The sequence below is a fragment of the Heptranchias perlo genome, chromosome 32, assembly GCF_035084215.1.
Source record: "Heptranchias perlo isolate sHepPer1 chromosome 32, sHepPer1.hap1, whole genome shotgun sequence".
In the NCBI taxonomy this organism is placed as follows: Eukaryota; Metazoa; Chordata; class Chondrichthyes; order Hexanchiformes; family Hexanchidae; genus Heptranchias; species Heptranchias perlo.
Window position 1 is genome coordinate 18721881 of NC_090356.1, and position 26217 is coordinate 18748097.

Genomic DNA, 26217 nt, shown 5'->3' on the forward strand with positions numbered 1-26217 from the left:
TCGACTGGGCTTGGTTTGCCTTTGTCGTGGCTGGTGCCTAGTGGTCCGTCTGGTTTTATTCTTCTTATGACTTTTTTTAGCGAGATTGTACAACTGAGTGGCTTGTTAGGCCATTTCAGAAGGCAGTTAAGAATCAACCACATTGCTGTGGGTCTGGAGTCACATATAGGCCAGAACGGGTAAGGACAGCAGGTTTCCTTCTCTGAAGGACATTAGTGAACCAGATGGGATTTTAACGACAATCCGGTAGTTTCATGGCCACCATTACTGATACTAGTTTTTTTAATTACAAATTTTATTTAATTAATTGAATTTAAATTCCCCAACTGCCATGGCAGGATTTGAACTTATGACTCTGGATTATTAGTCCAGGCTTCTGGATTACTAGTCCAGTAACATAACCACTATGCTGCCGTACCCAATATGGGTACGGTATGGATGTTGGCTGACCTGATGTGTATTTCTAGCATTTTATGTTTTTGTTTCAGGTCTCCAGCATTTGCCGTTTTTTTTCTTATTTGTTCTGCCTTTATCTGATGTTTGTGTTGCGTATGTAATGTTGTGTCATAACCTACAGTATTTGCTGTAAACATGCCACCCATTACCAGACCTAGATGGAACCTTGTGAATGGAATTGAAATGGAGGTAAAGCAGAAAATCCAAATTTGCTTGATTTAAATTAATTTTGCTTCTACGAAATAAGAATAGTATTTCAGTTTGGAATGTTCAAATTTTGAAACTGTCAATCATCCTGTAGTAAATATTGCCAGATATATGTTTACAGGGAACACACTTAGCGATTCCCTTGCGTATGCTCCACAGGCAGCAATGTGGTTGACTTTTAGTTTCCATTTCTTGCCTGCTGATACATTGAGAATCTTCTATTCACTCCAGAGTTATTTTTAAGAAGCCTGTCCTTGGCTCCAGTAACCTCACAAGCCCCCAGTAGTTGACCCTTCAAACGTGACACGTGCACACTCCAGTCATTACACGTTAGTTATCATTTCTATGCTTACATCAATGCTTGATAATGTGTTGTACTATTCTATATGGTGTTAGTAATTACTTATGCTCGAGAATGGCACTGCATGAATTTTTCTTTATACTTCTCTTTGAATTAATCCTGAAACCACCTCTCAAATACTCTGTTGGAATGGGGATTAATATATGCGTAATTAAGTTTTTTTTTACAGTGAGGGCTGAAAAGATTGTTTGTAACAGTGTGTGGGACTCAGAAATGCTATAACTACCGTAGTTTTGATTTAGTGTGTTTGTGACTGAATATTTTTGTTTGAATTAAAATACCTGACACTGGGGAGCTACTTGGAAGGAGAATTAACATCAAGACATCGTCATTGATTCAGTCCTTCAGTGACTTTATTCTAGCTGTGTATATTTAGCTCCCTTACACTGTTGGACTCCATAGATCCTCCAAGCCAATTATTCCTGAACCTGAAAGGTAATTAAGTAAAACTCCAGAATATTCATCCAATCCCACATCTTCGCTATTCAATCCTGACCTGCTGCCTTCCACATGTAAGATTCACCTCCTCACTCACCAGCCTGAGCGTCATATTAACAGTTCTGTACCATGGAACATTATCTCAGTCTATACTTATCTCTTATAGTCTCCAGTCCTGTTACCAACCAGATATTCATCCATCTCCTTTTTGAAGGAACTGATTAACACAACATCAACAGCTTTTGTTTGGAGTCAGTTTCATATATCTAATACTTGGGACAGGGATTTCTTCTGGTCTCTAGTGTTATTTGAGGTTTATTAATTTTTATCTTGTGCCCTCAAGTTCTACACGCAGTGCAAGTCAAATGCCCATGCTCATTTACATCGCCTATGCTTCTCAGCATTTAAAAAATTTCCCCCACTACAAATGCTGAACTAACTGGTCTATAGCTTCTGAATTCTTTCCCTTTTTGACTATATGGGTTAACATTTCTCATAGTCCACTCCCAGTACAGCTAAAAGAAAAGGATGCTGGTTGGTCACAGAGGTATTAAGAATTATTAATTTGAATAAATTATAAAGAACTCTGCATGTGACTCATACAATGATACCAATGTAAATGTGCGTGGTGCTTAAGTGCACATATGGTATGCATAAAGGGAATTCATAAGAAAGGGTGCCACAATATATTTGTGTTCCTGAAATACATGGGCTGCATACTTGTGGAGAGACACCATAGTATGTTGTAGAATGCTACATACTAAGAGTATTAAATGTTGAAAGCCATTCTAATGTTTGATTAACATTGATGTGGAACTCAACAAGCTTTGTTACAAAGGAGCTGTTTATTGATCTATTGTGATAAAGTATTATACTTTGAAAAATTATTATAACCCCTATTTTAAAGGTGTATTTTTGAGAGTGGGACTCCCGTTTCAAGATGTTGATGTGCATATATGTATATAAATGTTTTAAGGTGTATTTTGTCCCCTTCTATGGTCTCCCTGCACAAGACATCATTCGAAGTGGGCTACCTACTTGTAGATCATTGTTGGTGCCACTCTAAACTTGACTAAGAGGCTTGCAAGAGGCCCTAAGCTAATTTTTATTTACGTGCCTTCAGGGAAGTGTCAGGCCTCCCCACAACAGCAGAATTGAAATTGTAAGATAGGTATCCGTTTTATATTCTTTACTCCACAGCCATGGTGGAAATGTTCTCATATATACAGTTTCTATATGGAACACGACCTAGTTATCTTCCATTGTACCAAACGGGGTGCTGTCTGTGTTTTATAACTCTAGGACAAATACAACATGGGGTGCAGTCAGTCAATTCAAACTTCTAACCAGTGACTTTTTTTTTGCAGTAGTGATTCTAGCAGCAGCTCCAGTGATGAATCTCCAGCGAGATCAGTTCAGTCTGCTGCAGTCCCTGCACCACCAGTTCAACTCCCAACACCTGTGGAAAAGGATGAACCACGCAAGAGCTATGGAATCAAGGTCCAAAATTTGCCAGTCCGCTCTACTGGTAAGTAAATGTGCCACTTAAAAGGGATTTGAGCTGTTGGGAATCAAAGTTTCTTCCAGCTGGAATTCAGATAGATATGGCAGTCAGTTTCTGGAGCATATCAGATCAGTTTGAAGAAACTAAAGATTGCCTGGCAGCCAACTTCAAATACTTTTCTTCTTCTTATTAGAATATTGGATTTTAGGGAATGCCAAAGTTATATTTGGAAACCATTTTGATCCAATTTTATATAATGTTTAGTATATGTAAAGTTTATCTTAACGACATTGTGACCTCATGACACAGAAATTATTTTCAGTTTTTAAATCTCTGGCATTTCAATCCAGTTTAAATTAACAGATGGCAGCTTCTCTGCTATTTATATTCAGTGTGATCACTTCAATCCTTTGTGTGAAAATTGGAAAATCTAGAACTTTGGATATAATTTCTTGAGGAAAAACTAAGGCTATCTAAATCTGATTTAAATTGGGGGTTGCGGGGGTGGGGGGGGGGGGAGACATTTTACCATTTGTATGTGGAGACCAAGCTGAATTAAAGCATATCCAACATGTCTAATGTGCTGTGGTGTCAAGGACAAATGGAAAATAAAAATAAGTTTCTTCTTTGTTAAGAATGATTGATTTTAAAAACATTCCCCAATTCATACACCAAATTTTTCTCTGATATTTGCAGGCATGCAATAGAAAATCCAATCAAAAGTGACACCAGAACATTAGAATCATTATGAATACTTTAGGCAGGAGGTCCACTGATGACAGAGCCAGTTAAGGCAATGAGTGATGAGTGATACAGGCCACAAAGGTCCCAAGTTTAACTCCCTTCTATGTTTATCTCAGCTGATCTCAGCCAGGTTGGCAGTAGGGGCTATTCAGCTGGTCCCAGATCACCAGGTTAGGGAATGGAAAATGGGACATAATTCCTGTTCCTGATCGTTGTCCAATACCTCTGCTGGAAGTGCATGTGTGAACATTGGGTGAGAGCAGGATCAGGTGATGACCGCACCGTCATTGAATAGCATGCCAGCACTCGCTGAATGAGATACGCATGAATAATGGCCATTTATGCAAGTATTGGAGGCCACCCGTAGAATTGCACCCCAGCAAGGAATAAATGCCTTCAGGTGTGGAGAAGAGAAAATTAGCAGGAAAAGTAGAAAGAAAAAATACTACACATGGTTTAGGGGTGGTGTACTTCAGAAAAATTGCCCTTTATTTACTTTCTGTTTCCTGTCTCCCATTCGTTTCTGTGGGACTAACTGTAGCTGATTTATAATATTGAAAGCAGGTGTGGAACAAGCAAATTTAAAATCAAAAATTGCTTGGGATTTGAGATTATATAATGATAAGACTTGATTTTTCTGTGAATACTCAAAAGCCCAGAATTCTAACCTTAAGACGGTTGCTATTTAGCTGAATACAGTGTTTTAATTTCACAGCCCAAGATTCACTGGTTTCTTATTGATACATTTTTTTAAGAGAAGCTTTCGGCTGTGAGATGCTTAAGTCGTGCATTCATTGCTGCTATTATTATTTCCTGAATAAATTGAAATTGTAAATTTTGAATATTCGGGTCACGGCCATGTACAGAAGTTGAAATCAGTGCTCACAAGAAAGCTGATCTCTGCTTCTTTTCAACAGGAGCATTTAATAGGAGCTGTCTCACTTTGTTTAATCCAGGGACAGTATCTTTTACAATCTTGCAGTTTGCCATATTTAAATGGTACTAGTATATAAATTGCAAATATAGATTTAGGATTTCCTCTTTTTGGAGGTCTGGATCCTCACTGCAGTTTAATTCTTTGTATTTCTCAGACTGTGTTTCCAACTTCAGTAAGTAACATTTATTGAAAAGAATAGTAGAGATCTGGTTTGAAATTGAGGGAAGCCCAACAGTTATAATTATTGGTCACAAGTAGCTGATCAAATCCCCTCTAGGAGTGCTCAGTCCACCTTCCCCTCCGATTGGTTTTACAGAAGTTGTAATGTCTGTCTGCTGCCTGCAGCAACGTCCAGTGCTCTCCCTGCTCTCAGATCTTGGTGGTAGCTCTCACTTGATATCTGTGAAAGGCAAGTGTGTCTCATCACAAATCAGAAGCATGTCCTAGATGTAAGCAGCTATGAAATTGGAGAAGACTTTGTTGATTACTAACTAAATTGGAGAAAAAAATATCTTGCATCACATAAACTACATTGCACTGAAAGCTTTCATTTTTGCATTTAGACACAAGCCTTAAAGATGGTCTTTTCCATGAATTTAAGAAGTATGGGAAAGTAACGTCTGTACAGATCCATGGTGCGTCTGAAGAGCGCTATGGCCTTGTGTTCTTTCGACAACAGGAAGACCAGGAGAAGGCAATGAATGCGTCAAAGGGGAAGTTATTTTTTGGCATGCAGATTGAAGTTACTGCGTGGACAGGCCCAGGTAGGTGTTTACTGAGCAGCGGCAAGTAAATTCGCTACAGAGTTTGAGCGATTAAGGGTGTGGTGGCACAATGCACACCATAGCAATGATGTGGAGATGCCGGTGATGGACTGGGGTTGACAATTGTAAACAATTTTACAACACCAAGTTACAGTCCAGCAATTTTATTTTAAAATAAAATTGCTGGACCATAGCAATGGCTTTGAAAACACAAGGAATTTCTGTGCTTTAAATTAATAATATCTCAAAATTATTTTTGATTTAGGCAGCAACTGTAGTACATTGTCTGTTATCTTGCTGAAGAGACGAAAGGTGCATGGACTTAGATTGGTGTTACTCACTAACTTCCATTGACTGCTATAGTCCCAAGCAGTATCTTGCTCAAGAACCATTCTCAGAAATGTTGCAACATGATGCACTGCAGGGTGATGGGATGTGGGTCTGTGCGCATGGTTCCCCATACATTGCGCTCCAGGTTCCAATCCTGGCTTTATAAGAAAATTACTGACTGGACTGGATGTAAGAAATGTAGGATCATTAGTTCTATTAAACTGTAGAATCTATAGTTCCGAAAGCATTTTCACTTGCCTTATGGATGCTGTGATAAGTATGCTTTTGATAGCATTCCCTTGCTTTCTTGTACTGGTCAGAAAAAAGTATAGGGAACAGTACTGAGTCTTTGCTCTGGCAACATTTCATGTCAGGGGAGGATGCTAATGGAGCCCCAGATACACGCACAACAGCAAAAAGTCTGCCATGGACCACAGATGAAGAGGAGAAGGTTACACGTGGTCCATGAGATAAAGTACAAATACCAATGACTTAGATAACTTCTGTGAATGTTAGCTTTATCTCAACTTCCTGAAAGCTACTGTAAGGTTAGGGCCAGGTTAGCCTAGTTGATGTATGGCATAGAGTAGTTGGTCAAGCCAATTGTTGCTGAAGTGAATGTGAGAAAGAGTTAGCAGTGACTGCATGACTTCTCCAAAATAGTGTATATTATCATGTCGAATAGAAGATAGTTTGAAGAATAAGCATGAACAGTGTTCTGGTGCTTGTGACATAATATGTTTTCGAATTTTTTTTTGTTTGGGTCCCCTTGCAGAAACGGAAAGTGAGAATGAATTTCGACCACTGGATGACCGAATAGATGAGTTTCATCCCAAGGCCACCAGAACATTATTTATTGGGAACCTAGAGAAAACCACAACCTATGGAGATCTTCGAAACATCTTTGAACGCTTTGGGGAGATTGTGGTATGTACACTGCTTGGGTTGGTCACTGTTGAGATGACAGGATATTTCTAGTACCCCTTGACTTGAAATGTAAATGGTTTAAAGCTGTGCATCTTTTTTTTTTAAATGAATCCATTATCCACATTCTAGTTATCCATCATCTTGATTATCTTTCAGAATTTTTGCAGGCCAAGGTCTTGTGCAGAACATTACCTCATTGCACAACTTTTTGATTTGTATTCCATTTCTGTTTTTTTGCTTGGTGAATAAACTACGTTTGTTGTTTGTTTTGTACTTGTCTTCATTGCGATTCTCTAATGACCACCTAGTGACTCTTCTCCCTGGGGGTGGGCAGAATTGGTAAGCAGGGTCGAGTTGATTCCAAGATGACGTGCCTGACGATGGAAGATCGAAACTGAGTCAACTGTCCGACTCCAGAAAACTGAGCTGGACAGGTCTGCAGTATTCCAGGGCAATATTGAGGATTGACCAACCAGCCCGATTTATTAATAGGACCTATAAGGGTAGACCTGTTACTGAGTGCCAGGATTTGTCACACTCACCTCCAGATAAGCAACAGGAAGCTTACTGGAACTTGCTAGTAAGCTGCATGGTTTTAGTTGGGTTGAACAGCAGCAGTATTTTAGCACATAGTTGGGAGTTCCTAAGACTTGGCACTTGTCAACCTGCACTTAAGTTTTCTGGACTCAGGTAAGTGGGGGTATGTCCCTATGGGGGGAGAGAGAGTGCAGTCCATATTGGGCAAACAGAAACTCTACCTGTGTGAATTTCTCACCAGCTTGGTTTGGAGACTCTGACATGTGATGAAACCCACCACTATGCTTGACGTCTGGTTGACCCAAAAAAAATCATTTCCTGTGCTGAGGATATTGTACTATATGTGCAAGACCAAAATTTGGGAATTGCTTTTGGGAAATTTCCATCATCTACCAGGAACTTCTTATCCCCCACAAAATGGCAGTTACTGGAGGTCCCAGTGTAGACCCAATTTACAACAGCAACGACTTGCATTTATATAGAACCGTTAATGTAGAAAGATGTCCAAGGTGCTTCACAGAACAGACAAAAATGGATGTTGAGCCAGAGAAGGAGATATAGGGAGGGGTGACTCAAAGCTTGGTCAGAGATGGGCTTTAAGGAGGGTCAAAGGTGAAGAGGGCGGTGGAGAGGCGGAGACGGTTTGGGAGGGAATTCTAGAGTGCAGGACCTAGGGAGCTGAAGGCTGCTAATGGTGTGATGAAGGGAAGGAAGATGCACAAGAGGCCAAAGTTGGAGGAATGTGCAGTTTTGGGGGGAGGGGGGGAGGGTGTTGCTGTGCTGAAGGAGGTTTCAATGAAAAGGAGGGGAGAGGCCATAAAGGGATTAAACACAAGGTTGAGAATTTTAAATTGGATGCATTGGGGTCTGGGAGCCAATGTAGGTGAGTGAGGGATGGAGTAATGGGTGAGTGGGACTTGGTGTGTGATACAATCTGGGCAACAGAGTTTTAGTTGAGCTGAAGTTTAAGGGTGAATGATGAGTATAAAAATACTTCAGTATGCTATATTTTTTAGTCTTATTTCCTAAAACATTAAGTTTTTAGATAATTAAACTGAGCCTGAATGGGTATTAGCTTTTAGAGGAAAGAATACTTACAATGCAAATTACTCTTGCTCCCTTTTGTTGGTTGGACGGGTTGTTCGATCATTTACTATACGTATCTACTTCCTGAGAGGAAATATTTCAATCCAGACCTTGGAAAATCTTCCAGTTTGTGTTTCCTGGCTGGAGTGGGAGTGTAGCAGTGATGTATGCAGTGGGGTCCTTTTTCAGCCAGCTGATGGACATATGAGTAGCAGTTTTCTCGTTGCTGGATGCTGATCCTAGTACTCAAACCTGATGCCCTACTTATGCTGCTTCCCGACTGCATCGGCCTGTGATGATTCCCATTTCATCCTTGTTTCACACAAAATGGATTCTGCAAAATACTAATAGCCACTGACCTGGTACAGTTTGCTTCATCAAAACTTGGGGCATCATTTGCAAACTGAATTGCACCAGAAATGTGAAGTTCTCTATTTTCCAAATGATAGTATAAATGGCTCATGGGTCAAAGGATTGGAGTAGGTTAGGTTTTAGTCCTAACTGGTACCGAGTCTTTGACACGAATTCAAGCACCACCATCCATGAGGTTGATCCTTGCTCAAATGAACATCAATCAACTGGGAAAAGACACTGTGAATATATCATCCAAGCAGGTGTCAATACTTTTGGACATGGTTTCCCCCTTACCATTCAAGTATAGCACTGCATTTCCTCAAATAACTTTCTAATTCCCCCTCTATGCTCCTTCAGACCCTAATGCAGATGACAATGGATAAATGTGGTACAATATTTTTCACACAAAAACAAACATAAAAGGTTTAAACTAAAGCCAAACATCACTTTCACTGTTCCATTTCTTTTAAATCGGGAAAGCAAAAAGAAAATAATTAAAATGGAAATCTTAAAAATTGTAATGAATGTGTTTTTTTGTGATTAGACGCAGTCACACCAAGTTCAAAGTCCATGCTATTGTCTTTTTTTATTTAAAATGACAGGATATTGACATCAAGAAGGTAAATGGGGTTCCTCAATACGCCTTCCTACAGTACTGTGACATTGCAAGTGTCTGCAAAGCCATCAAGAAAATGGACGGAGAGTACTTAGGAAATAATCGGCTCAAGGTCAGGAAGGAGAAATACAGTCATTTGCTTATCAGGAATATTCACTTATCAGGAATTCACAGTGAAATATTAGTAAGAATTTTCTGTTGAACAATTTCTTGTATACTGTTTTTTGTTGTAACTTTACTTTTGTAATATTCCCCTCTGTTTTCTTGAGTTACTTTTCTCTTTCCTCCCTCCAAGTTTTACATTGTTCTCCTCGGCATGTTAGGTAGAGTGTCCAACCTGCAGATGTTTCTGTGGATGTAATTGGTGCCGCCTTTGGTCGACCTACCTGGGCTGTGATTGAGCAGTGTGTGAAGGCAAACATCACTGTTCCTCTCTCAGATGGGGTTGAGACAAGCAAAGTTGAGCTGAGCTCTGAGGAAGCCCAAGTGCAAATGTCACCTGAGATTGACCTCTCCTGATTGATAATCCATTGATCTAGATTGTAGGATTGGTCTGTTCTATTTTTCCCTCCCCTGCAAATTATTTTTCTCCTGGATGTCACCCTGCTGCTCAAGCGCCACCCTTGACTAAGTGAACTGGCAGATGAATTTCTCCCAGGCCTCTGCGGTTGAAGCACCTAATTCATAATGTACTCGAGTGATCCAGGTTGATTCATGCTTCAATTTCTCCCACTTCCATTTGGAAAATTGCTTTTTTCCTTATTGGTTGTTCGGCTAAGATTTGGAGCTCGCTGTGTGGGGATTCATGGAGGAAGAATCCATGTCCTACAACATAGCGCAGTGCCCTTTCTTGCATTTTGTAATTGCAATTGAAGGCGAAAGCTTATCAATGTGATGCACATTTTGCATTACTTTAGCTGGTGAACCTGGGTGTATTGTAAGAATAACTAGTCAATGCATTGTGTTACACAGAAGGTGTTAGGCTGTAATTATGCTAATATGGATTCTGGATAGAGCATTTACTTAATAAGAATGTTCAGTTAAAATTCAGTTTGTCCAAATGAATACAATAGGCATAAACAAAAGATATTTATTGATTTTTCAATTACTATTCACTTAACAGAAATGAGAATCAAGTATTTCCAGAATACAATTGACTGCAAGTGCAAAAACAATTTGAGTGACCCCCTTAGCATTGTATTTACATAAATGACTGCCATTTATCCTATTAGAACTGTATTGGTCTTTTGTAAAAATGTTTTCAGATTAGACCGTTGCATGTTCTTCAGAACATATTGTAAGCAACATACCTTTGCATCAGGACATTATGTCCTGAAGTTATAGAACGTAGGTTTGTGTCAATACTTTGTGAGCAATTTCTCAGCTCTATGGTGGAAAGGAATAGCATTTCCCCAAATGGAATGAGGGAAATTTGGAATGTCACCCTAGTCTCCTCATGCACTTCCTAAAGGCCAGTTCCAGAACAACATTGAAAGGCTGAGGCTCTGTTTCAGCTGTTAAATAATGAATGATCCAAAGACACCTGAAAGAAAGTGAGATGAATAAGATGTTCAGAGGACAATATAAATTATGTATAATTTGTATCATGTTTCTATACTAATTATCTCCAATGAGGATTTTCATATAGTGTATATTCTGTGTTACAGTGATGACTAGTAGTAGTTGTTGTAAATTTTGGGGGTGAGTCAGTTAAGTAGATTTTGTTAACGTTTGTGAAAATCTGTATAATATAGCTTAGTTTTATTGTATTCAGGTCAATGAGTTTTGTTACAGTTCAAATACACATGTTCTCTCTTTCTCCAGCTGGGATTTGGAAAGAGCATGCCAACTAACTGTGTATGGCTGGATGGTCTGTCTTCAAACATTACTGAACAATACTTGTCCAGACATTTCTGTCGTTATGGACCTGTGCTCAAAGTAAGTGCCTTGTTGCAGCCGATCATTTACATTTAGCAACTCATTAACAGCTGGCAGCAAAAAAAATGGTTATAATTTTTCCAATTTATTTTTGAAAATTCTGTAATTAAGAGGGTTTCGACCAAATTTTTGATTTTCAATTTTCCCCTTCAAAATATTCCTTCTATACATTTCATGTTCTGATAAGAGCAAAGGACATTCATTGCACAGCTGAGGGCATACTGATCCAGTTAGCTTTACACTTTATATACTACCTTAAAGAACCTATAGTGAAAAATATAATTTTAATCATAGGACTTAAATTTGATCTTTTTGTTTGAGATTGCAATTCCTGCTTTTAAACGGTTTAGTTCCATTATCAGATTATGTTTGCTTCCTTGGCCAGTTTAAACATTAGAATGCTGAAAGCAGATTGGCCTGATTGCCTCTGTGATGTCACCCTCAGAACATTATTTCATAATGTTTTATTCTTTTCTCTTCACATTTTTCATATTTCAAAAAAGAAAAGCACAAATACTGGAAATCTGAAATGAAAACAGAAGACATTGGAAATACAGCAGTTCAATGTTTTGGGTGCAGGTCCTTCCTCAGCTCGCTTTTAATGAAGGCTCCCACCTGAAGCATTGGGTTGTCTTTTCTCTTTCAGATGCTGACTGACCTGCTGTCTATTTCCAAAAATTCTGTTGTTGTGTGCCAAAAAGTAATCCAGGTCCTCCTAGAAAGATGAACCTGTGCATCATGAAGCTGCTCGTTATCGACCAACTTCATATTTTGAAGTGGGTATGTGGAGCTGAACGTTAGTATTGGCAGTAAAGAGCCACTGTTTGTGCTATAATCTGTATTGGGTGATGTCAGTGGGCCATGGTCTTGGCTATCGGCATTGTAAGTTTTAAAACTCGCTGTTGGAACAACAATAATCACCTAATGGTTGTAAATAGTTTTAGAAAAAGGATATTGAATCAAACAACTGGTATGTTTGAGTCTTATTCAAAAATTCTACTTTTCACTTCAGCGGCTCTTTTAAAGGTTTGAAAAGACAACTAAAACCAGTTAACATGGTACTCTAACTCCTCAATATTACATACTCCATATCTACGACCCTTCTAGCAATCTGTCATTCACTATATCAACTTCTGATACACTTCCTCTCTAACAGACTTTGTTACAGGTTCCTCACTGACAGACAAGCTGTATAAAACATGCTTTTTATAGTACATCCTTCACTATATTCTCTATTGCTTACAACTCTGATAGCCCACTATTTATGGCTCTCTCACTGATAGGCAAATGATATCAAACACCCTCTCTGTAACTTGTCCCTTCTCATGATACACATTTGTGTGGATCTCCAAGACAGTGTTCTAGAGAGGTTCTGCTGTATATCTATCAGTTACTTGCCATTCCTGTTCAGGGAACTAGCTGACTTCTTTCTTTACCTCCTGGGACAGATTGTGTTGGATCGTCAGAAAGGAATGGCTCTGGTGTTGTACGATGAAATTGAATGCGCACAAACAGCGGTGCAGGAAACCAAGGGCAGGAAGATTGGAGGAAATAGAATAAAGGTTAGTATGAGAGAGTTCATGGGGATATTAAAAGTGCACTTCTTGTTCTCTTCACTCTTATATATCCTCTCTTTCTCTCTATCTCTCTGCACAGGTACACATGTCCAGCAGTGTTCCCTATCTTCTCACATACACTTGCACACACATCCCTTCCCACCCCTCCCCCATTTCCATGGCATTGCATGAGACAAAGGGCAAGGTGCATTCTGTGCAAAACCAGAGCATGAAATAGTAGCAAGTATTGAAGGGGATTGAATGGTTAAAATCATAAGAAAAACCCCAGCAAGTTAAAATTAGCAATTTGCAATGCTAAAAAGCACACTCTATTGGCATCCTGCAGTTCAAAGTGGTATTGTGGTTGGCAAGCAAACTGGAAAAACAGTTTAATGCCTTGCAAGGACCAGAAGCATGTAAAACAACACCATTTGCTGCCAGTTCAACTTTGCAGTCAAATATCCAGTTGTCATTGTGTGTTTTTTCCTTGTTTAGTAAGTGTTGCTTCAGCTTTTAATGTCTAACAATGAGACTTCTTCCTTGTAGGTGGATTTTGCAAACCGTGAGAGTCAGCTGGCATTTTATCGTTCTATGGAAGTCTCTGGGCAGGACATCAGAGATTTATATGAAATCTTTGCCGAGAGAAGGCAAGTGAAAAACCTTTTTTTTAAAAAAAAAAGGAGTCTTGAATGATGAGAACTATAGTGTCAAAGTGTTTGTCTTTCATTGTAGAAATACTAAATGCATGGACTATGTTTGAAGTTTTTGCTTCAGTAATTTTTAAACCATTTGTTTGTTATAACTGTTTAATCTAGGAATTTTAGTTAACTTTGGCAGGCAAACATGTGAGCAATCGTGATCAGTAAATTAAAATAACAGTCTGAGGAAAGGAAATGGTTTTCTGCATAATATGTTTATTGCTTTTGTCTAGTAGCATTATTTAAAACTAAAAATTCTGTACAGCCTTTTTCAGCTGGGTCTCTAGCTGGCCCAATTCATATACCAGTAACATTTTAAACTCCATTCATAAGCATCCTTGGTAACATGCATTTAAGACCAAATGAGTTTTAAAAACAAAACAATCACTCTAGTGACCCGATGATAATCCTCAGGGATGATGTATCCATCAATCTGAGAGTCTTCTATTGTCAGGACAGAAACTTTAAGAAAGTTGCCTAAACCTAGTGTAAGTGTAAAATAAATTTAATCTCAACAGTTATTTAGAATTGCATGTAATAAAAGTTAAACCAAGAAAATGATTACATAACTTCAAAGTGACCAGTTTGATTTGTAGCTGAATCATTCCATCATTCAATCAGCAAGGACTGATTGAGACTCCTTATATCAGTGCAATTTCTGTAGAGCATTAGATGATTGCCTTGCTTTGGGTGTTGGCTGCTCACGGGATGGTCAGCGGGACGTGGATTGTCTCAGGATTGGTTCATTCATGAGTTCTGCTGATTCAGACTAGAATGGTAATGGATGCGCCTGTTGTGCACAAACAATTAGAAAATTAACTCCAATATCTTTGGATTAGGCTGTAAACTGTGTTTTGTTTACATTAACACAAAATGATGAGAGTTTGTCATTTGAGGAGTCATGGCTATCTTTATTGGTTCTGGGGAAACCTTCAGCATGTCATGCATGTGAAATGTTATGATGTAGGTAGGTAGTGCTCCATGTAGTCTCCTTCTCCCGTGTCCTATAAAGCCCCAGAACTTCAGCATTGTGCCATTTCACTTTTCCCCAGCTAAAACGGTTGTGTTCTTTGCTCCTTGTGCCACTTAGGTTAGATTAGAGCTATTCCTTCTAGTTTTTCACAGTTTGCAAATGTATTCTGTTTCCAGAGCCAGCCAGTCTGTGTTTTCTTCCCTTTCAGATTTTTTTTTCTGGAATCAGGAATTTAGCAATCCTCAAGAGCAAATATAGCAGTGCTGCCCTTTCAAACAATAGGAAAAACCAAATCAAATTGATGCTGTTACCTGGTTTACAGGCTTAGCTACAAGCAGTAGTCTTTCCAAATTATATGACAACAGCTACCAACTCTCCAGGTAGCCATATAGAGAGCTATAAGAGTAGACAAAACAAATGAGCACAAACAAAAGAAACTTAAAGGGGTTGAGGTAGAAAATTTGAATTTTAACCCTGCACACGTCTTCTTCCAGCTGAGCTATTGTTGTGTGGTACGTCTATCAGCAGTAACCCATGAAATGTATTGCCTACATCATTACAAACACAGTTGGGAGAGTATATCAACACCAACTTCTTCCAAAAGTTTTAAATAACTGTAAAATGCAGTAGCCCATTCACCATTGTTGATGGGCATAATCGAGGCATAAAATGTTTATTGTGAAACATATTACTCACCAGTGCCTACCACATTTGTCTTGAGTTCTCAAACTAAACCCTTAATGAGCAACTAAACTGTGTATCTCATGTTATTCAGGACAAAATTGAGAAACAGAAAAAGCAAAAGAAAGATAGTTTACTCCCAGTCTGGATTCATCAATCTCAATATACGAGGTCAATTGCAGTTGGCTGTCTCCAAGGACTAACCTATGCAAAGTACCTGACTCAATGCTGAGTTTTATATACGGCAAAATCAAAATAAATGTGATCACTCCAAGGGGGACCGATCTATTTAACAGTACATTTTGATAACACCCAGAAAAGTGTCAATCCCTCGAATCAATCAAGCTATATTTGACTCCTATGGTGGGTGGAGAATATATACTATTCAAAGAATGAAGAAAACCTTATAAGGGAGTTAATCTATTTTTAGTAGAATTGGTTTGTTTTCTGCTTGTGGGACCTAAAGTACATTTAATGCTTACAGAAAGCAACAGATGTTTACATGTGAACAAGCAATATTTTGCCATATAGAAAATATTATAATTGGAAAACACAATAGTGAACAAAACGAGGATTAACAAAGCATCAAAAGATAATTTTACAAGTTCTATTCCCATTTTAAATTTGTTTCATCCAGTCCTTGTGGAAGAAAGCCTCTTAACTTTGACAGAGTTGTGTTTATGTAGAAAAACAAATCCTCTCAAATCCCCCCACCCTGCGCATACACAATTTTCTCCTCTCCTAATGTAAGGAATCTTACAACACCAGGTTATAGTCCAACAATTTATTTTAAAATCACAAGCTTTCAGAGATTATCCCCTTCGTCAGGTGAGTGAATGAATTCATTCACTCACCTCACGAAGGGGATAATCTCCGAAAGCTTGTGATTTTAAAATAAAATTGTTGGACTATAATCTGGTGTTGTAAGATTCCTTACATTTGTCCACCCCAGTCCATCACCGGCATCTCCACATCATGTTCTCCTCTCCTGTCATGAAGGTACAAGATATCCTCCAGTACTTACCCCAAGTAGCCGTTCTTCATGTGTGAGCTCAGATGGTGAGTGTTGCCAGTTTAATCAACCTGGTAGGAGGTGGGACATCACATTTGGGCCTGAGTCTCTCCTCAAACATCATCCAGGCATATGCACTTTACATTTGGGATCCTGGAATAGGAAAACTGACAGACTCCCCCTGCAACCTACTGAAGGGAGTCAATTGTGCAGCATCTGCCAGTGCTTCAGTTGAGATTAGCTAACAGACCAGGGATCAAATCTGGGACTTTTAGTTTTGGTACCAGTCCGGGCAGTGCAGTTCCCCACTAGCCATCATAGGAGTTGAAAGTATCTCCTTCCCACATTCATTTTCCTTTGTCTCTCTCTCTGACTCTTACAGACACAAAATTAATTATATACAGCCATTGATTTGTTAAAAAAAAATTGATATTTGAATTCATGTATATTTCTTTAATTAACAGGGAGGATCGGAGGGGATCATATCATGAGTATCCTGCAGATCGTGCTTACTTTGATGCAGTTAGGGGACCAGCTGCTGTATTTCCTGAAGACCCTCGTAGGGACTATCGTGCAAGAAGTAGAGATTTTTATGCTGAATGGGATCCTTACCAAGGTGATTATTATGATCCTCGCTATTATGAAGATCCACGGGAATACAGAGACTATAGAGATCCGTACGAACAGGACATAAGGGAGTACAGTTACAGACAGCGAGAAAGGGAAAGAGAGAGAGAACGTTACGAATCTGATAGAGAACGAGATCATGAAAGGCGAACTTGTGAACGAAGCCAAAGCCCAACGCACTCAAGAAGAGCCCAGAGTTGCAGTGCATCACCAACACAGTCCGAGAGGCATCAGAGTGACAGCATGGACTCTGAACGCAGAATATACAGTCGATCCTCAGACCGTAGTGGTAGCTGCAGCTCACTGTCACCTCCTCGATATGATAAAGCTGATAAACCAGACAAAATCCGACCAGACCGTTATGACAAAAATGAAAAGGAGAAAGATCGGCTGTTTGAACCCGAAAGAGCTGACAAACGGACCCAAAGAAAAGAAAAGACTGAGAAACAGGAAAGGACAAAAAAAATTGAAAAATCTGAATTGGAAAAACTGGATAAGAAAGAGAAAACTGAGAAGCGCAAAATATTGAAGGTGAAACCTCCGTCTCCAAGTTCCCCGTCTTCTGAAACAGACCAAGAAATAGATAGGGATCTAAACCCTGATGGACAAAAGGGTAAAACAAAACAAGGGAAAGAAAAAGCAGAGAAAGAAGGAGCTTCAAAAAATCGTTTGGATTTAATTCCATGCGTGGTGTTAACTCGGGTAAAGGAGAGAGAGGCAAAAGTGATTGAACCCTCGGTTGTAGAGAAATCAAGAGGAAAGCCAGAGAATGACACTGTCAAGTCTCCGTCTGCTGAACAGAATAAAGTACAGTTAACTCGACTCGATCAGACAAAAACAGAGCTGTCAAAATTAGAACCTGCCAGGCCAAAAGTGTCAAAAGAGAAACCGCTTGCCAGCCAAATAGAGGTTGTGGATAAGGAAGTGAAAATCAAGCATAAAAAGAACCTCAAACCAGAACCATGTCCCGAAGCACCTAATGCAATGGATATCGACAAACTGGAGGCTAGGAAGAGGCGTTTTGCAGATCCAACTTTAAGAACAGATAGGCAGAAGTTGGAGGTTAAGCGAGGCAGTCAAGAGGAAGAGGAACTGCGTCTAGGCCTAAAAAAACAATCTGAGCTAGCTGCCTGGAGAGAAGTGCCTACAGTGGGTAAAGAAGGAGATTTGGACCGAAGGCCTGTGCGGAAAGAATTACTCAAAAGGGAGCACAGAAAAGTCAAGCAAGAAAAATTGATTCCAGCATTCAGCCCCAGAGAAGGACAGGAGTCTGCCAATGTTTCTGTAGGGATTGGCTTGCGGCCCAGCATAGAAGCACAATCCAGATTAGGCGAGCCATCTGAAGAACCGGTGGAGATTCAAGAAATTGGATTGAAGAAACTGAACACAGCAAAGCCTCCGAATAAGGGGGTTCTTCAGCCATTGCTTCCACACCTTGATGAGATGCCAGGGGAAGGGGAGATTAAAAGAGAGGAACAGAAGAGAAAGTACAGTGGTACCTCTGAGGACACAAATGATCACAAGTCCACCCATGAGAAATTACAGGCCGCTGATGCAGACGAGAAACTTGGGATTGATATTGATTACACTCAAAGTTATAGGAAACAGATGGAGCAGAGCCGCAGGCTTAAACAGCAACAGGAAATGGAGATGGCAAAATCGGAAAAATACAACAGCCCCAGGAAAGAAAATGCAGATGAATTTGAGAGAAGAAGTTTGGTTCATGAAGTGGGGAAGCCACCTCAGGATGTCACAGATGATTCTCCTCCAGTTAAACGGAGAAAAACTGATCAGTTTGACTTTGAAATTAGCATGAAGCGAGAAAGAAATTACAGGAGTTCTCGTCAGCTGAGTGAGGATTCAGAGAAAACTGTCCTTTCCCCTGGATTTCGGCATATTCTGTCATATCAGGATGAGGATGATAACTCTGACTCCCCACATCAGGCATTGCTACCAAAAGAACCTAGAGATTCTCCAAAAATGGACTCCACCATTCAAGTTCCTGTTAGAGAAGAGCCTTTAAAATGTAATGCTTATGAGTCAAGTAAGCGAGAACAAATACTGGACGTGGCTAGAATTAAAATAACTTGTCAGAGCTCAGAAGAAGAGACACCTCGTTGGGAAACGCGTCTAAAATTAGATGCAAATAGACCTGACGTAAGCTTTCCCAGTAGCATTGTAAAACGAGATGGCATTCGCAAGCGTTCTGTGCGTGAGCTAGAACCAGGTGAGGTACCATCTGATTCTGATGAGGATAATGAACATAAATCTCATTCACCTAAAGCTTCAACATCTTTTGAAAGTTCCAGATTACCTTTATTCCTGCGGAATAGGGAGGATAGGCAATCAGATTTAAAGCTGTCTAGCTCTCTAGAAAGGAATAAATTCTACTCATTTGCACTTGACAAGACAATTACCCCTGACACCAAGGCTTTGCTTGAAAGGGCAAAGTCCCTCTCTTCATCCCGAGAAGAAAATTGGTCGTTCCTGGATCGGGATTCTAGATTTGCCAGCTTTAGGAAAGACAAAGATAAGGAAAAGGTTGAATCAGCACCGAGGCCAATCCCCTCTTGGTACATGAAAAAGAAAAAAATTAGAACAGATTCTGAAGGCAAAGTAGATGAAAAGAAAGAAGACCATAAGGAAGATGAACAGGAGAGACAAGAACTATTTGCTTCCCGTTTCCTGCATAGCTCAATTTTTGAGCAGGATTCAAAACGCCTACAGCACCTTGAAAGGAAGGATGATGATCTGGATGTAATTTCTGGTCCATTATTTGGAAGGCAGGGATCTGTAGATGGCTCCAACAACACCCTAGAACTGATACAGGAACCTGTAGTGTTGTTTCACAGTCGGTTCATTGAATTGACACGTATGCAACAGAAAGAAAAGGAAAAGGATCAGAAACCAAAGGAACTTGAGCGACGAGAAATTGAGAAAGAAGTTCAGCCTAAAACACCAGATCATGTGCCTGAATTAAAAGATTCAGAGTTAAAGAATACAATACCTCCTTTGAGGGCTATAGTATCACCACCACCACCTCCTCCTACCACAAATTCTCAAACAGTACCTCCTGAACAGCAAGAAACAGTTCAGAACAAAGCAGCTAATGAAGCATTGGTGGCAGAAAATGTAGTTCCCAGCTCAGGGGAGAATCATACTGAACCTGCCGCTGCAGCTGATGCACCTAAACCTGTCATTGTTAGTGTGAGCCCCTGTGAAGAAATGGAACCTGTTGTAAACAAGCAATTGGATGCAAATGTTACTTCAGATTTAGTGGCTACTGAGCAGGAACCAGCGGTTAGAGAACATCCCTCTTATTTGGATACCAAACCACCAACTCCAGGGGGAGCTGATCTACAAGAAATATGCACAAATGCAGAGCCTGAAGTAAAAGGGTTCATTGCAGACTTCACCAAACCTATCCAGAGAGAGGTGGTACCAGATGAGCACAAAGACGACAAGAGTCCTCATATCACTGCTGAGCTGGCTATCAACCAGCAGGAAGAGCATACAGAGGTCCATCCACAGATTTCTGACAATGAAGTAGATACGGAACCTTCTATAGTTTTAAAAGAGAAAAAGACTTCCAAAAGTAAAAGAACAAAGACCCCACTTCAAGCAATCACTACAACTATTACAGAAAAGCCTGTCACAAGGAAAAGTGAGAGAATAGACCGCGAAAAGCTTAAGCGGTCATCATCCCCTCGTGGCGACGCTCAAAAACTTCAGGAACAGAAATTGGACATAGAAAAGGTCTCCAGAAACACAGCAAAGTCTCCAAGTTCTGCCCCTGAATCAGAAACTTCTGAGCTAAGTCTGCCTTTAGGTAGAACAAGGCGCAGAAATGTGCGGTCAGTTTATGCCACGGTTGATGACGGCCCATCTCTAATAAAAGACTCAACAGATACATCACGTTCAACTAGGAAAAGGGGTGAAAAAGAAGTTCAGGAATCATCAAATATACAAACTCCACCACGACGGGGAAGACCTCCAAAATCCCGGCGTAGACCAGGTGAAGAGGTGCCATGTTTTAAAGCTGACCAGGTGAAACAAGAGGTTGAGGAAACAGAAACTAAAGACCGCACTGAAAACACAAAACCTGTCGAAGGGTGGAAGTCACCTCGGTCACAGAAAGCTGCACAGGGTCATTCTTCACCATCTTCAGCTGCTCCTAGCAGCCACATAGGAAAGAAAGGAGTAAAAACAGAACCAAGAACAGCTGAGGTTTGTGTTGAACGTACTGATGATGTTGCAGAGCCCTTAGTTGAGCAAAGTTCAACAAATGAGAATATCACCAAAACCTTGCTTGAGAGAAATGAGATAGTAAGCGACCAAAAACCTGACAAAAACGACAGTGCATTAGAAAAGTGTCTTTCAGATAACAGTCCAGGTGAGATAGTAGAAAAAAGATCTTTAGAGAAAGGATCAAAGTCAAAGTGTGGGAGAGGGAGGAATGCAAAGGCCAGTGAAGACAAAATGATTCTACGAAATTTGGGAATAAGACTCAGCACTGAAGAAGTAAAAGGTGCTCTTCAGCCAAGTGATGGAGAGGTGACTGGGACAACAAAGAAAGACCCCATGAAAAATGACAGTCAGTCACCCAAGCTCATTAAAGAAGAAATAGGTAATCCATTTTCAGAACCACCCAAATCACCAGAAAAAGAAATCCCAAAACTTGAGTGCTCGCCAGAAGCTGTACAACGTGCTAAGCAGATAGAACTTGAAAGAGCAGTAGAGAACATTGCAAAGTTAACAGATATCCGAACCATACATCCTTACAAAGAGACTACAGATGATCCAGATGTTAGACCAGAGGAAGAAGTGGAAAAGCCTGCTCATCAGGCTAGTGAAACTGAACTTGCAGCAGCCATTGACTCCATTATTGCAGACGAATCAGCAGAACCAGATAGCTTCCCATCTGCCCCAAGATACCCTGCTGAACAAACTGTGGCAGGTATCTCTGAAGATCCATTAGTACTCCCTACACCCCCAGACACATTGCAGCCAGAAACTGATCAGGTAATTGTGAATATATTGGAGTCCAATACAGATGTTGGTGTCCCAGGCCGCTTGTTGGCAAAAGCACCACCCTCAAACCGCTTGGTATCAAAGATCCCAGCTTCAGGTCGCGTGGTTTCTAAAGCCCCAGCCTCAGGCCACTCAGTATCTAAATCACCTGCCTCAGCAGAAAATATGGCTCCAGAAGTTCCCTCATCAGTAGAAAGCACGGTTTCTGAAGTTGCCCCCTCAATAGACAGCATGGTTTCTAAAGCTTCTACCTCAGCAAACAGTGTGGTTTCTGAAGCTTCTGCACCAGTGGACACCGCCTCAACAGACAGTGTGATTTCTAAAGCTCCAGTCTCATTGGAGAGCATGATTTCTAAAGTTCCTGTCTCAGTAGAGAGTAAGATTTTGAAAGTTCCTGTGTCAATGGAAAGTGTGATAGCTAAAGCTCCTGTCTCAGTTGAGAGTGTGATATCTAAAGCTCCTGTCTCCGTGGAGAGTGTGATATCTAAAACTCCTGTCTCCGTGGAGAGTGTGATAGCTAAAGCTCCTGTCTCCATGGAGAGTGTGATATCTAAAACTCCTGTCTCAGTGGAGAGTGTGATTTCTAAAGCTCCTGTCTCGGTGGAGAGTGTGATTTCTAAAGCTCCGATCTCAGCAGAGAGTGTGGTTTCTAAAACTCCCATCTCAACAGACACTGTCGTTTCCCCAGCTCTGTCCTCAGACAATTTGGCTTCTAAAACTCCAGCTGTGGACAGTCAGTCTGCAGTTTCAGTTGGTTCAGTTTCCAGATCTGCTTTATTGACTACAGTGGCTGAGGCAAAAGATGCCGATGTGTGTCTCCAGCAGTCTGGAAATATTGCCCAGAAAACAGAGAACCTTCCATTGCCAGAACCTGCTGAAGTGCCACGGACTCCTGGTCGTAGAGGGCGTTCTAAACCTAGAATGACTAGACGTAATAGGCGAGGAAGCACGAGCAGGAAGGGGGAACTAGCAGATGGCAACATCTCTGAACCTGAACCAGTGCCTGTTTCTACAGACATAAAACAAAACAGTGTTCCAGCAGAAACCATTTTAGAAAAATCTACAAAAAAAACAGTGGTGGAACCACTTTGTGTTCCCGAGAGTGAAATAGACAACCTGACTAGATTAGAAGAGGGTAAACCTGACTGTATGAAAGCCTCTGAATCAGATAAGGAGCCAGCAACTGAAGCTATTTCACCTCAAGATCCTCTGCATCCTTCAGCTTGTAATGAAGACAACAAGAGTCCTCCATATTTTAAACTGAAGCAACTCGCTGACTATACACCTGAAGCTCAACCAAAACAAAGCATGTCAAGAATAACTATTAATGCTCTCCCTACCACTACTACCGCAAAGATTTCAGTAACTCCAGCGCCTGTCTTGGGGACTACACATGTTAGTTCTGGGGCTGTGCCAGACTGGATGTCAAGGCATGAGGCATCCCATGCTTGTTCTACGCCCCCTCCTGCTGCTCCTCCCCCAGATACCAAAGCTTCTGACCTTGACACCAACTCCAGTACGTTGAGGAAAATTCTCATGGAGCCAAAATATGTGTCAGCCACAGGTGTCCCTACCACATTTGTTACTACAGCTATAAGTGAGCCACTGAGTTCAGTTCGGACAGAAGAAGCTTTTCCTTCAGGTGAAGTTAACAAACTGATCTTGGATGAGAAGCCTGCAGTTCCACCAAGCAGTACTGGAGGGCCACAACTGGCAGAGGTGCCGACGTTTAATGAAAAAGAAAAACATGCAAGTTCTTTGATCTCACCCAAAGTTACTTCTGTGATAAGCAGAATGCCGCCAAGTTTAGAACAAGAGGAAATGGCAAAAGTGACAGTAAACAGCCGAGGCCCTGCCAACCTTCCATCTCAGTCACCTAGTCTCCCAACTGTGTCATTGACCAAACAGAAATATAGATCGAACTTGACTGAAAACAGCAGGTACAAGCTCGGGACAGTGGCATTCATTGGAGATGAGTCTAGGCCGGTGGATAATATCCCATTAAACCAGGGATCGAGCCCAGGCCTGAGAGTGAATACCTCTGAAGGGGTTGTGGTCCTGAGTTACTCAGGACAGAAGACAGAAGGTCCTCAACGAATAAGTGCTCCAATCAGCCAGATTCCACCTGCTAGTGCAGTAGATATAGAATTTCAGCAATCTGTGTCCAAACCACAAGCCAAACAGGAGCCAGTTTCACAATCGCAACCTGTGACAAAGGGTTCACAAACTCCAACAGGCTACAGCAATGTGATTGGCACTCATTCCTCAAGCATTCTTGCAGGACATGGTGGCTCTCAGCCTTATAACACATCACCTGTGATTTCAAGTGTTAAACAGGAGCATCAGATCCTAGAAAAATCTGAATCTGCTCTCCAGACACTAACTTCCTCTCAACCAGGAACAGTTAAGATTGTCTACAATCTTCTGCCGAACATCGTAGCTACCAGCAAAAAAGGTGGAGAATCAGCTGTTCCCAAAATTGAAGCCGTCAAAGTAACACAGCAACCAACCCTGAGCCCAGGAATCAGCCCTCACCATGCTGCTGCTATGCCAAGTAAGATGCAGTCAGACACTAACCACATCAGTTCTGGGCGTGGTACCCCAACAGAACGAGCTCTGCCTCTGTCTGTTTCCATTAAACAGGAACCCCATTCCCCACGTACGTCTGTTCATTCTCCTTCTCCATTTCCCAAAGTATGCCAGCCTAGTAGCACCTCATCTGCTTCCCAGTCTATGAATGCTAACATGGTTCTGAATGCTGGTCTCACTATGCCACAGTTTGTTCCCAATGTCCATTTACCGGAGCAATCGGTCATTATGCCTCCCCACAGTGTGACGCAGACTCAGGTGGTCTCCTTAGGACATCTTTCTCAGGGTGAAGTAAGAATGAATGCTCCTTCAGTACCAGGTATTCCATATGGCATAAGGCCCGAGACTCACCATTCTTCCTCTAGGGCTGTCCTGCAACCTCAGATGGAACTCCGTTCGCAGCGATCAAACACACCACAGTCAACAGTTATCAGGGACTTGTGTATGCCTCAGATGTCCAATCAGCATCAACCTGATGAAGAATTACTACATTATCATGGACTTAGAAGAGGGTCAGGTCCCTTGCAGCCTGACGTCCTTGTAATGCAGCCAGACTACAGAATCCATCCTGGAGGTTTGCGACTGGACCAATACAATGTACCCCAGGAGATGCTGCTGCGAGACGTTCGGATGATGTACCCACCTATGACAGCCGTAGGCGATGTTCACAATGAGGCCAGACAAGCCAGGACGCCTGAAGGATCTGTTAAAACTCCTCCTGCTAGTAAAACCCCTCAACCAGTAAAAGAAGCCTCTAAAACATCTGAAGTGAAAATGGCAAAGTCACCTCACAGTGAAGCCCGATTGATCAATGTCCCCCCTGGATTGCCCCTGTCTCAGTCCGTAATGGTCTCCCACGGGGTTCAGCTCATGCACCCAGTCTCTAGTTCCTTCCACGACTATCCACGTGTGTATGAAGAACTGCGGAACTTCCACCCTTCTCACCTCGGTCATCCGCAATTTGCTGGAATAAACCTGCCATCACGCAGCATGACTCCTCAGGTAAATCCAGCAAATTTTGTCTAACTTTTTTTTCTTGTTGTCATAATATTTTCCCACCTTTCTTCCATTAAACCTTTATTGTTTTGAAGTTATTCTTAACTGTGGTACTTTTCTGGGAGGGAAGTGACAGAAGTCCCTCAAGAACAACCACTGTGCTTAAAATGTCTGCATTCATCAGTTCTCATGTTGCTCACTATTCCCCGTTGAGAAATCATGAAGTCAGCAAACTTTTAGGACTCTGCCACTGCCACTTTTTGTCAGTTTGTAGGAGCGGTATGAGTTTCCGTGCCTAGTTTACTTCATAAAATCATAGAATCGTACAGCATAGAAGGAAGCCAGTTCGGCCCATCGTGCCTGTACCGGCTCTTTGAAAGAGCAATCCAATTAGTCCCACTCTCCTGCTCTTTCCCATAGCCCAGCAATTTTCTCCCCTTCAAGTATTTATCCAATTCCCTTTTGAAAGTTACTATTGAATCTGCTTCTACCACCCTTTCAGCCAGTGCATTCCAGATCATAATAACTTGCTGAATAAAAAAAAAATCTCATCTCACCTCTGGCTCTTTTGCCAATTACTTTAAATCTGTGTCCTCTGGTTACTGACCCTTCTGCCAGTGGAAACAGTTTCTCCTTATTTACTCTTATCAAAACCCTTCATGATTTTGAACGCTTCTATTAAATCTCCCCTTAACCTTCTCTGCTCTAAGGAGAACAATCCCAGCTTCTCTAGTCTCTCCATGTCACTGCAGTCCTACATCCCTGGTACCATTCTAGTAAATCTCCTCTGCATCCTCTCTAAGGCCTTGTCATCCTTCCTAGAATTGGACACGGTACTCCAGCTGGGGCCTAACC

At 41.0% G+C, this 26217-nt stretch overlaps 1 protein-coding gene and 1 long non-coding RNA gene across 2 annotated transcripts in view; one reads left to right on the top strand and one right to left on the bottom strand.

Annotated features, from left to right (window-relative positions):
- Window positions 1-26217, top strand: part of LOC137301112 (msx2-interacting protein-like) — a 93210-nt gene that overhangs the window by 60601 nt on the left and 6392 nt on the right. Inside the window, exons 4-11 of the mRNA XM_067970540.1 lie at window positions 2830-2990; window positions 5211-5411; window positions 6517-6668; window positions 9248-9373; window positions 11086-11199; window positions 12648-12761; window positions 13302-13406; window positions 16588-25368. Of these exons, the coding sequence (XP_067826641.1) occupies window positions 2830-2990; window positions 5211-5411; window positions 6517-6668; window positions 9248-9373; window positions 11086-11199; window positions 12648-12761; window positions 13302-13406; window positions 16588-25368 (9754 nt within the window). The remainder of the gene's footprint in view (window positions 1-2829; window positions 2991-5210; window positions 5412-6516; window positions 6669-9247; window positions 9374-11085; window positions 11200-12647; window positions 12762-13301; window positions 13407-16587; window positions 25369-26217) is intronic.
- The window catches only part of LOC137301114 (uncharacterized), a 32336-nt gene continuing 19781 nt past the window's right edge, over window positions 13663-26217 (bottom strand). Inside the window, exon 3 of the long non-coding RNA XR_010958227.1 lies at window positions 13663-14243. This is a non-coding gene — a long non-coding RNA (uncharacterized lncRNA). The remainder of the gene's footprint in view (window positions 14244-26217) is intronic.